The sequence below is a fragment of the Eriocheir sinensis genome, chromosome 24, assembly GCF_024679095.1.
Source record: "Eriocheir sinensis breed Jianghai 21 chromosome 24, ASM2467909v1, whole genome shotgun sequence".
In the NCBI taxonomy this organism is placed as follows: domain Eukaryota; kingdom Metazoa; phylum Arthropoda; class Malacostraca; order Decapoda; family Varunidae; genus Eriocheir; species Eriocheir sinensis.
Genome location: NC_066532.1, coordinates 12,994,470 through 13,007,502, shown reverse-complemented (window position 1 = coordinate 13,007,502; position 13,033 = coordinate 12,994,470). Strand labels below are relative to the sequence as shown.

General features: G+C 41.0%; 2 protein-coding genes across 6 annotated transcripts in view; one reads left to right on the top strand and one right to left on the bottom strand.

Moving 5' to 3' along the window:
- The window catches only part of LOC127002862 (1-phosphatidylinositol 3-phosphate 5-kinase-like), a 73,843-nt gene extending 61,844 nt beyond the window's left edge, over positions 1–11,999 (bottom strand). For 4 of the 5 annotated variants that reach the window (XM_050869094.1, XM_050869097.1, XM_050869096.1 and 1 more), the window contains exons 1-4: positions 11,788–11,999; positions 5,175–5,340; positions 3,024–3,166; positions 1,250–1,435 (exon numbers count right to left, since the gene is read on the bottom strand). In XM_050869094.1, the coding sequence (XP_050725051.1) occupies positions 1,250–1,435; positions 3,024–3,166; positions 5,175–5,298 (453 nt within the window). In that variant the 5' untranslated portion in view covers positions 5,299–5,340; positions 11,788–11,999. The remainder of the gene's footprint in view (positions 1–1,249; positions 1,436–3,023; positions 3,167–5,174; positions 5,341–11,787) is intronic. The other variant, XM_050869098.1, reaches the window with a different exon arrangement.
- On the top strand, positions 9,577–10,293 carry LOC127003132 (uncharacterized). The gene has a single exon (XM_050869532.1). It carries the CDS (start codon positions 9,577–9,579, stop codon positions 10,291–10,293), a length of 717 nt encoding a protein of 238 aa, XP_050725489.1.
- Positions 12,000–13,033: the final 1,034 nt, after the last annotated feature.

Genomic DNA, 13,033 nt, shown 5'->3' with positions numbered 1-13,033 from the left:
AGAATAAAAGAAATGGCTAAGTAATGCAAACAAGTATTATAATGAAGGAAATGAAAAAATCTAATGAATAAATTATACTGAAGGAAGGAAATGGCTAAATAATACAAGTAAGTTAAGAGAATGAAAGAAATGGCTAAGTAATGCAAACAAGTATTATAATAAAGGAAATGAAAAAATCTAATGAATAAATTATACTGAAGGAAGGAAATGGATAAATAATACAAGTAAGTTAAGAGAATGAAAGAAATGGCTAACTAATGCAAACAAGTATTATAATAAAGGAAATGAAAAAATCTAGAGAATAAATTATACTGAAGGAAGGAAATGGATATATCTAATGTGAAATAAATGGCTAACTAATGCAAATAAGTATTATAATGAAGGAAATGAAAAAATCTAATGAATAAATTATACTGAAGGAAGGAAATGGATATAACTAACGAGGGAAATAATTGATTGGGCTATACAACCAAGGCACCATTTTTTTTTTTTTTACATCAAAGAAAACGGCTCAAGGGCAACAAATAGTGAAAAAAAAAAAGCCCCCTACTCGCCGCTCCCATAAAAGACAAAAGTAAAGCTCAAGGGCAACAAAATGAAAAAAAAAAAGCCCGCTACTCGCCGCTCCCATAAAAGACAATAGCAAAGAGTAGCCAAGAGAGAGGTTAATTTCAAATGCGGCAAACAAGTAACAGTACACAAGACATGGTCAAATCAAGTAAGAAGTATGCTACACTATGCACCTGGTATTCAATATATGAGAGTTCGAAATATGCGAATTCGCTCATATGCGACTAACCTAAATGTGCCAAGTATTCGTTTTATGCGAGAAAAATTCACTTATGCGAGTAGCGGCGCTGGGGCAACTGGCTGGCGAGGCATGGTGGCCGACTCGCACTAGAGGGCGGCGGGTGCAAATGTTTTCCCGCACTTTCCTCGCCTATAATTAACCTTTTCCTCCCTCTGATCCTAAAGTTTTTGTTTGTTTACAATGTACTTTCATATTATGTTTTACAGTTTATCTGTAGTAATGGGCTTCATTGTTGCTTTAGTGCTTTATTATTGTGAAACAGTGCCGGAATAAATAGTTTGAGGGTTCCAAAACGGGTCGTGGAACATAACCCCCAACAATTAATGGGATGATAGGTTTGATATAAGCAAATTCACCATTATGCGAGCTTTTTGCAGAACCTAACCCTTGCATATAACGAATACCTGGCGTATTAGAGAAATAGATTAATCTACTCACAGATCCCCGGTTGTCTAGAATGTTCCTGATCCTGGTGAGCACGTTGGGCAGCGTCCGATCATGGTGGGACGCGCCGCCCACCGCCCCCGCCACTGCCCCCGCCCCCCTGCTGCTGAGGATGGAGTCTTGGGAGGAGGAGCCTGACGCCCCCAACGCCCCCGCCTCGGACCCGGCCTCATTGGCATCCTGGGAGGGAGAGAGTGAGTGTTTGGCAAGCTTGTAGTGTGTTAGATTATTACTTAAGGCTGAGGAGTTCTGGATGGTAAATATGACAAGTTGAGTTAGTGCTTTTTTTTTTATCAGTTTGGGGTTAGTTTGTTTTTCTTGCGGTTATGAATGGCAATAAATGACATGTTGAATTAGTGTATCTTTAACAGCTATGGGGATTTACTTTCTCTTATGATTACAAATCTTAATAAATGGAAAATGTGAGCTTTGAAGTTTTGAGTTTATATCTTTTTTAATATTACGAATGTTAAGCAGTGTTAGTTAATCTCCAATCGATCACTGTTTGATATGTTGAATTATTTTTAGCTTTTATTGTTATTCTTTATTAACATCATTGTCACTGATTTGCATGTTTAATAATTTAGCTTAAGTGAGAGAAATTAAGCAATTTTTTTCACTTTTACTGTTTTTTTATTAGTTATCAGCAACAAATTGGTTTACTTCATACATCAGTTGTGATTTTATTTGCTACCAATGTCAAATGACAGTGGTAAGTTAAACATCCCTAACATCCCTAACTGGCCCGTCCACAGCCAGGCATTTTGAGGCCCAGCACCACAAGAATTTTAATTTTCTCAACTTCCTTGGGCAGAGCGATGACTTTACTATTTTTCAACTCCAATTTGAAAATAGAAATTGACATTGGTTGCCAAGAATTTGACATTGGTTGCCAGAGCAATGAAAGATAGTATTAACTAACACACGTCCATATAAAGTTTTGATATATTTGGGCATAATGAAGCTATTAACATGTTACAAGATAAAGCCTTCACTACGGAAATGATTTTTTCAGGAAGTGTGTGAGCAGCATAGCAGAGGACCTGAGACATTATTGTTTTCAAGTCAGAGTTGATGATATCTTGGGTCCTTTGCTACACTGTTCATACTGGCTGACAGAATGATCATTTACATAAAGTTTTTATTTTACAACATGATAAAAACAGTTTCATTATGCCCAAGTATATACAAATTATTGTATGGGCATGTCTAATATTATCAATGTTATGGCAATAAAGGTCAAATTCTCTTTACACATTAACATTTGAAAATAGCAACATTACTCCTCTGCCCAAGGAAGATAAAAGAAAACTCTGGTGGTGCCGGGCACCAAAACACCCGGCTGTGAACAGGCAAATTACAAAACTTTAGATCAAGACTTCCTGCCTTCTTGACAGGATCTCAAGAATGCTGGATTCTAGAGGTGAAAAATTAATGGAAGGTGTAACCAGAATGGGGAGAAGTCTTTGAGTACCAGAGATGGGAGAGGTGAGGAGGATTAATACAGGGGAGGTTAATGGAGATTACACAGCAGAGGTTAATATTAATGATGATGTAACACAGACTGGGAGATGATTCTTATAATACCCCAGACAGGAGAGATGGGAGAGATAAATGCAGGGGAGATTGAGGATATTAACACAGGGGAGATTAATACAGGAGCAGCAGAAATTACCACCACCAGGACCAACTGTAGACTGCCTTGGCCACCACCTTCAGGCCTAAGAAGTGAGCACCGTAATACCAACAAACAAATGGGTCAATATACCTTTTCAAGCCAACTGGGGCCTGCTTCACTTTGTGTATCAGAAGGGGACACCTGTTCTGAGCCTCTCCTACTGTCTGCTTGATCCTGCTGCTGCTGCTGCTGCCTCTGCTGCTCCGAGGGATTGCAGGCCTTTCTTGTAGCCCCTGTCGTTGTGTGTTAGTGTGAAACGTCCGAACAGAACATGGCCAGGGAACACCACAGCACGACAGCGCGGCACAGGCTTCACCTCGGGTTACCTCAAGGCTGACTTAAGCACCTTACTTTATTGACTTTATTCCCATGCGTAGAGTATTTCAGGCACCTCTCCCTTTAGCTTTGACCTCGGTAAATAAAAGATTGACAACAGACTAATATATTTATGGACTATTCCCAAACGTATTCTAAATGTATTGCCACCATTCCACTTTCCCATCATCTACACGACCACTATGTGTCACGAAGCACACAATAAATTAATTCAGACCCAGAAAGAGGGAAACAAACATTGCCAGCACCGGGGATCAAACCAGCGACCACCTGGATGGGAACTCACTCCTCTACTAATCTGGCTAAATAAGCACTCCACTACCCGAGCGGGTTTTGGGGGGCATTCCGCATCTGGCAGGTCAGTACATTTGAAGTACCTCTGTCTTCTCCCTCGGACAATTTCAATTTATGAATCTGCTTTCCTTTGGAAGGAATTGAATGGAAACTTTACTTAGATCCCAATATGTCTTAAATATACCTCTAGCTTCTCCCACTGAATCTGAGGAAAGGACAACCAGGGGAGTTTATCTTTTGCTCCGAGAGGGATTCAAACCACAGAAAACCGAGTTCCTTGTACCTATACTTTATGGTCCTTCTCGTCCGCCCATGCCTGGCTGTGTGCTGTGGTGTGCCCGTTTGTGTTAAGGTACAACTCCTACGATGCACTGCAGTAACACATTGGTTGGGCCAGCCAGCCGCATCACAACACTGCACTGGAGCCTTGGTTTGCATACTGGCTTTAGGGAATGATCTGACAGGCCTTAGATATTAGATGATACAATATTGTTCAGTGCAGTGTGATTAGTCAAGATGCAGTGTTGGCACAGGTTTATGATAGATTAGTCTTTAACAATGCACCTTAGTTATCATTGTATTTAATCTACATAACTCTTGGGCACAAAAAGATCTAATGGACAGCATACATCACCAATTGTTTCACTGCTCACAGTTGCTGCTTCTTGAAATAAACACATCATATTTATCTTTGCCTCAAGACACTTCACACTGCCAAGCTCAAGATCAACAAGGCTGTAAATAGAGCATAAAAAAGGCTTCCAGAAGACGTAATAAACTAAATGCTCCACGAGGTAGATTCTCTTTAATTCTGCATCAATTTCTTCTTTATTCTCTTCTTCCTTTGACACTACCTAAGCATGCATCACAAAATGGGAGGCTTCTCAACATGAAAGAACCCTCGTCATTACTTTTCCCAGCCGTACACTTTTGGGGAGCACCAATATAAGCTTTATTTATTTATTTATTTATTTATTTATTTTTTTTTTTTTTTTGCCCTTGAGCTCTGTTTAGCCCAGTAGCAGCGGGGATCATATTTCTTAATGGTCCTTCCAAGCGAGAAAAATGAGAAAAAATCACCCCTCACACAAACCATTTCATAATATATCTCCAAGCATTTGTGATCAGATCATGTATCATCTATTTTGGGGGGTTTATATCATGGCACAAATTTGGCAAGTCACTGCTACACGGTAAAGCCACAAATTTGGCCCGTCGCTACCACCGGGTTAAAAAAATATCCCCTGATGGAGAGATGAATGCAAGAAGTACTGTGAAACTCTACACTGAATCTGGAAACTGTGGAGGCAGAAAACCATAACCAATAATTTGTGGGAGGCCTATGTCCCGCAGATACAGGCTCATAGCGATACCATGTCTTATCTTGTGTGTCCAGGAGCAGAGTATACAAGATAACTAGGTGTTCATCATATTCTTACTCTGCAATTATAGGCCACTGATACATGCAGGCCATCTGATCTATTATGAAAAGCTACGGCTGTGTAAACATTCAAGGACAATGCTATGTTACATCAAAGCTTTTAACACACAAGCTCATTATTCGCTCGTTAAAGTACTCGCAGGCTGTACGGAGACTTAAGATGAACTCACCTCTAACTCTCCCCAGAAGTCTTGATAAAGAGAATCCATAGCCCTGCGGCCTCTCCTCGGGTGTCAGAGGACCAAACTCTGTCAGGCCGGTTGGGGAATCTGGGGAATCTGCTCGTCGACTCATCGCTCGGCACTAACACATCCTCCAACGTGTGGCAGCTTGGACCTGAAGGAAAAGGCCTGAATAAACACTGCAACTGGGGACAGAGTCTATGACTTTTCTTATCTTTCAAGGTGCTGCACAATCAATCTGATTAGCCAACTGGCAGATTTTAATAAAGTTAATATTGATTCAAACTTCTTGCTAATCCGCTACAACTTTTTTCTCTTTACATTCCCGGAAAGTAGCTCAAGGGCAAAACAAAAAAAGCCAGCCAAGTGCTGCTCCTGCAAAGAAAACTGAATGAGTGTCCAAATGAGAGGTCGGTTTCAGATGGAGGAGTGTCTTGATACACCCCTCTTGAAAGAGTTACAAAGTTCTGGTAAGAAATACAACCGAAGGCTGTTCCAGAGTTTAACAGCAATTGAAGATGCTGGTTAACTCCTGAATTAGGGATTTGAATAGTAGATAGTAGTGTGAAATGGGGTTGCAAGAAGTGTGGGGGCATGCAAGCAAGTTGAATGGGGCAGTCAGAATGAAAATATCTATAAAGGATGAAGACTATCAATAAGAAAAGAGTTAATGAGAAAGCCTTTGACTCTACTGTGTAAAAGACAACACTTCAATAACATACAAATCTGCAAGTAATCAAACTTTACTAATACCAAATAATTAAAAAAATACCTATACCAGTTAGAGAAACTGTTCCCTGACTATCTGCTAACCCTCAGACATGCATAATGTTAAGATCTATTCAAAATGCCAGCTGGGGAATATGACCTTCAAATGATCACTAATCCTCCAGTGCTTAAAAAATTCACTCTGATCAGCAAACCACAACCAAACTAACATTAAGCAAAAACAAAATTGACAGACTATGCCACAAACTCAACCTGCACAGAACCCCAGACCACATTAAATAAGTTACCAAAGGTTCCTATATTATTTTTGTTTTGGAATTATTTGAGCCTTTTACTCACTTGTGTTGTGTCCTAGGCTGACCCCCCCCCCCCCTCTCCTCTTCAATACAGGTTTCCATACTACTCCTAGGCTGACCCCCCCCCCCCCCTCTTCAATACAGGTTTCCATACTACTCCTAGGCTGACCCCCTCCCACCTCCTCTTCAATACAGGTTTCCATACTACTCCTAGGCTGACCCCCCCACCTCCTCTTCAATACAGGTTTCCATACTACTCCTAGGCTGACCCCCCCACCTCCTCTTCAATACAGGTTTCCATACTACTCCTAGGCTGCCCCCTCCTCCTCTTTAATACAGGTTTCCATACTACTCCTAGGCTGACCCCCACCCCCCTCTTCAATACAGGTTTCCATACTACTCCTAGGCTGACCCCCCCCCCCTCTCTTCTTCAATACAGGTTTCCATACTACTCCTAGGCTGACCCCCCCCCCCCCTCCTCTTCAATACAGGTTTCCATACTACTCCTAGGCTGCCCCCACCTCCTCTTTAATACAGGTTTCCATACTACTCCTAGGCTGACCCCCCCCCCCTCCTCCTCTTTAACCCAGTAGCAGCGGGGATCATGTTTCTTAATGGTCACTAAGTGAGAATAAATCATCACTCTCACAAACCTTTTCAAAATATATATCAATGCATTTGTGATCAGTTCATGCATCATCTATTTTGGGGAGTTTATATCATGGCGTAAATTTGGCCCGTCGCTGCTACACGGTAAAGCCACAAATTTGGCCCGTCGCTGCTACACGGTAAAGCCACAAATTTGGCCCGTCGCTGCTACCGGGTTAATACAGGTTTCCATACTACTCCTAGGCAGACCCCCCCCCCCCACCTCCTCTTTAATACAGGTTTCCATACTACTCCTAGGCTGACCCCCCCCCCACCTCCTCTTTAATACAGGTTTCCATACTACTCCTAGGCTGACCCCCCCCTCCTCCTCTTCAATACAGGTTTCCATACTACTCCTAGGCTGACCCCCCCCCCCCACCTCCTCTTCAATACAGGTTTCCATACTACTCCTAGGCTGACCCCCCCCCCCCCCCTCCTCTTCAATACTCCTACATTTCTTATGCTGCAGTGTTTAATAACAGTGTTAGCATGACATAAATAAACTTGGCATCCTCCATCACAGGGAGTTCTGAGAGCACGAATCACTAGCTGATAAAATAACAGATAATTCTCTGCTTGAATCTAAACAGGACCTTTGATTTGAAAGCCTTGTGTTCTGCTTAGTTATGTCTTTTCTCTCGTCCCTCATCACATGTTAATTCCATCCTTAAGCAATGAGAATATCCCAGCAAACAATTTAATATGCTTTGTTTGTTGGAGCAGTGCTATTTTTATTGTATTTTCCTCTGAACTGCCTCCTTTACTGTGAACATATAAATAGCATTATATAAATAGCTTAGCATCCTTCATCACCTCACCAGAAAGGAAAAGTTTTGAGAGCCCAAATCACTCTTTGATAAGAGACCAGATAACTCCCTGCTGGAAACTAAACATGACATTCCTACACTGGTGAGTCACTGTGTTGTAAACAAGATAAGGAGGCAGAGGCAGGGCCACACAAGGACACACACTGACCCAGGCAGCTTCTATGCACTAAAGATACACCCAAAAGCACATTTACCAAAGAAAAGGAATCAAAAGGGAAAGAAACTTAAATAATTAATACAACAACCACAGGGGGATATACTAACAAATTGAAAGACCTACATGAGTGGAGGACCCACAAAAAGAAGAAATTAACAAATTAACCCGGTACCAGCGACGGGCCAAATTTGTGCCATGATATAAACCCTCCAAAACAGAAGATACATAATCTGATCACAAATGCTTTAGTATATATTATGAAATGGTTTGTGTTAGGGGTGACTTTTTCTCATTTTTCTCGCTTAGAGGGACCATTAAGAAACATGATCCCCGCTGCTACTGGGTTAAGGAGGGGATCAACTAACCATACAACTACTAGGGCATATAGCAACTACTAACAATGCAAGAGTTAAGAGCATATACTAATATTACAAGGTCTATAATCTGCTCATTGAGGGGACAGTTTGGGTCTATACAGGTCTTTCCTTTCCTTTAAGGTGATTCATGATCTCGATAATAATATGTATAATAAAAATAAATAGTATAATAATAATAAATTCCTACAGTACCAAGGAAATGACATACAGTACTAATATAATGCCTAAAATATCAAAATCAAGATAATGCAATACCCACAATAATGTGATATCCTGACAACACCTACAAAAAGGGTTTACTAATGCCTATACAACCAAGAAAAGAATATATTAACAACACCTATAACATGGGTATATACCGACACCATGCCTACAGTACCTACCATCAAGGGACACACTAACACACACCTACGTAGGGCATATAGTACTAACAATACAGACTACAACACAACACTATGGTGATGCATCTCGGAACCAACCACCGTCTTGTCACTAACTGGTAGCTAACATGGCAGCCGAGTCAAACACAAGAGCAGGAAAAACTGTGGCCTTTCTTGAATTGTCATTTTGATCCAGACAATTAGCATTTAACCCCTTCACTGCATCTCATAATAATTAAAGAGACTAGTAGACTTTGGGATATTGAGGCAATGACAAAAATTTATATAAATGTGTTTTTTTCTAAGTCAATATGATCAAGACCCTAACCATTTTCAACGCTTTCACTTAATATCTTATCAATTATGTGGCTAACAGGGTAAAGGGTAAAGGCATTTGACAATAATACTAATAGTTTTATTTTAGTTACTTTACTTTTTTCATCAAATCTGCACTTTTAACCATTTCCCTTCACACCTGGGTTAATTACCGCAACTGGGTAAGGCAATAAAATAGAAGCACCATTAAAAGTTCAGTGTCCTTTCCTTAGTCATTTAAAAACAAAGGTACTTGAGAATTTCAGACCCCTTCAGTGACAGGGGTGATGGTGGTTAATAGCTAACAAAGGATTGGGTATTTATGGCAATGAAACAGAGCAGGGTATTGAAAAGCCAGGTTCAGTCTCCAAATTATCACTATGAACAAGGCAATTTCAGACCCCTTAGTAACAGGCATGATGGTGGCGGACAACCTAATAAGGGATAGGGATTTAATTTAGACAATGTAACAAGAACACTATTACAAAATTAGGTAGTTTCTTATTTTTATGAAAGCCATTAATTTTAGACACACTGATTAAATACCTAAATAGTAAAACTCATTAGCAAGCAAACTCCCACATCCTGAGACACTACCTACCCATAATGACAGTAATTAGGACATAGCCACAGTTTAGCACAAACAAAATCACTTTAAACCATGCAAATAAAAAGCCACCAAACAAACAAACCCCCCAAACACCTGACAGTCAACCAACCAAAGCACCTGACAGTCAACCAACCAAAGCACCTGACAGTCAACCAACCAAAGCACCTGACAGTCAACCAACCAAAGCACCTGACAGTCAACCAACCAAAGCACCTGACAGTCAACCAACCAAAGCACCTGACAGTCAACCAACCAAAGCACCTGACAGTCAACCAACCAAAGCACCTGACAGTCAACCAACCAAAGCACCTGACAGTCAACCAACCAAAGCACCTGACAGTCAACCAACCAGCAAAGCACCTTACAGTCAACCAACCAAAGCACCTGACAGTCAACCAACCAAAGCACCTGACAGTCAACCAACCAAAGCACCTGACAGTCAACCAACCAAAGCACCTGACAGTCAACCAACCAAAGCACCTGACAGTCAACCAACCAAAGCACCTGACAGTCAACCAACCAAAGCACCTGACAGTCAACCAACCAAAGCACCTGACAGTCAACCAACCAAAGCACCTGACAGTCAACCAGTCAACCAAAGCACCTGCCAGTCAACCAGTCAACCAACCAAAGCACCTGCCAGTCAACCAGTCAACCAACCAAAGCACCTGCCAGTCAACCAGTCAACCAACCAAAGCACCTGACAGTCAACCAGTCAACCAACCAAAGCACCTGACAGTCAACCAGTCAACCAACCAAAGCACCTGACAGTCAACCAGTCAACCAACCAAAGCACCTGACAGTCAACCAGTCAACCAACCAAAGCACCTGACAGTCAACCAGTCAACCAACCAAAGCACCTGACAGTCAACCAATCAACAACCAAAGCACCTGACAGTCAACCAATCAACAACCAAAGCACCTGACAGTCAACCAATCAACAACCAAAGCACCTGACAGTCAACCAATCAACAACCAAAGCACCTGACAGTCAACCATTCAACAACCAAAGCACCTGACAGTCAACCATTCAACAACCAAAGCACCTGACAGTCAACCATTCAACAACCAAAGCACCTGACAGTCAACCAATCAACAACCAAAGCACCTGACAGTCAACCAATCAACAACCAAAGCGCCTGACAGTCAACCATTCAACAACCAAAACGCCTGACAGTCAACCAATCAATGACCAAAACGCCTGACAGTCAACCAATCAATGACCAAAACGCCTGACAGTCAACCAATCAATGACCAAAACGCCTGACAGTCAACCAATCAATGACCAAAACGCCTGACAGTCAACCAATCAATGACCAAAACACCTGACAGTCAACCAATCAATGACCAAAACACCTGACAGTCAACCAATCAATGACCAAAACACCTGACAGTCAACCAATCAATGACCAAAACACCTGACAGTCAACCAATCAATGACCAAAACACCTGACAGTCAACCAATCAATGACCAAGACACCCGGCAACCAATCAATCAAACCACCAAAACACCTGACAATCAACCACAACAGTCAACAATCAACCAAAATACCTGACAACCAAAATACCTGACACTCAAACAATCAGACCAAAAAAAGATGACAATCAACCAAACAACCCAAACACCAGACAAACAAGCAAGTAAACAAGATACCCGACAGACAAGCAAACCAAGCAACCAAAACACTTGATAATCAACCAATCAAACAACCAAATAAAGCTATCAACCAAACAACCCAAACACCAGACAAACAAGCAAGTAAACAAGATCCCCACAAACAGTCAACCAACCAAAACACCTGACAGTCAACCAACCAAAACACCTGACAGTCAACCAAACAAAACACCTGACAGTCAACCAAACAAAACACCTGACAGTCAACCAACCAAAACACCTGACAGTCAACCAAACAAAACACCTGACAGTCAACCAACCAAAACACCTGACAGTCAACCAACCAAAACACCTGACAGACAACCAACCAAAACACCTGACAGTCAACCAACCAAAACACCTGACAGTCAACCAACCAAAACACCTGACAGTCAACCAACCAAAACACCTGACAGTCAACCAACCAAAACACCTGACAGACAACCAACCAAAACACCAGACAGTCAACCAAACAAAACACCTGACAGTCAACCAAACAAAACACCTGACAGTCAACCAAACAAATCACCTGACAGTCAACCAATCAACCAAAGCACCTTCCAAACAAACAAATAAACAAGAAAAACAAGTAACAAGAAGCAACTTACAAAAACACGAAGGCCTCCAACACTGCTAACACGTCCTTGGAGCACACCAGCACAACACGGGGGACTCAGAGCAGGTATGGAGGTGTGCAGGCTCAGGTGTGGAGAGACGGAGGTGTGGAGGTGACGGAGGTGTGGTAGGTAATGTGGAAGAAGGCGGAGGGGAGGGACAAGAGGGAGCGGTGAGCCTGTCCGTCTCTCAGCTGACTGCTTGTCCGCCTCTCCAACGGCACATAACAACACTATACCTATTTAAGACATTTTATATATTTCCACGGTTATTGTATTAGACAGAAGCAAAAATGATGTTAATGAAGATGATTTAGTAGTTTTAGCATGTAGATAAACGTATAGAAATGCTGTAGAGGCAATAATATGACAACTAGCATCAGGTTAAGTGGTTGAAAAGTCATAACAACACTGACCTAATTCCTAACAATATTTAAGCCATTTTATGTATTTCCACGGTTATTGTATTAGACAGAAGCAAAAAGGATGTTAATAAAGATGATATAGTAGTTGTATCATGCAGATAAACGTATATAAATGCTTGAGAGGCAAAAAATTGAAAACTAGCATCAGGTTAAGTGGTCGAAAAGTCATAACAACACTACATATTTAAGACTTTTTGTGCATTTCCACGGTTACTGTATTAGATAGAAGCGAGAAATATACTAATAAAGACCTTGTAGTAGTTGTATCATGCAGATAGCCGTATATAAATGCTGTAGAGGCAATGATATGGAAACTAGCTTCAGGTTAAGTGGTTGAAAAGTCTTAACAACAATATATATTTAAGCCACTTTATGTATTTCCACGGTTATTGTATTAGACAGAAGCGAGAAATATACTAATAAAGACCTTGTAGTAGTTGTATCATGCAGATAAACGTATATAAATGCTGGAAAGGGATAAAAAATTGAAAACTAGCATCAGGTTAAGTGGTCGAAAAGTCATAACAACACTACATATTTAAGACTTTTTGTGCATTTCCACGGTTACTGTATTAGATAGAAGCGAGAAATATACTAATAAAGACCTTGTAGTAGTTGTATCATGCAGATAACCGTATATAAATGCTGTAGAGGCAATGATATGGAAACTAGCTTCAGGTTAAGTGGTTGAAAAGTCTTAACAACACTACATATTTAAGCCACTTTATGTATTTCCACGGTTATTGTATTAGACAGAAGTGAGAAACATACTAATAAAGACTTTGTAGTGGTTGTATCATGCAGATAAACGTATA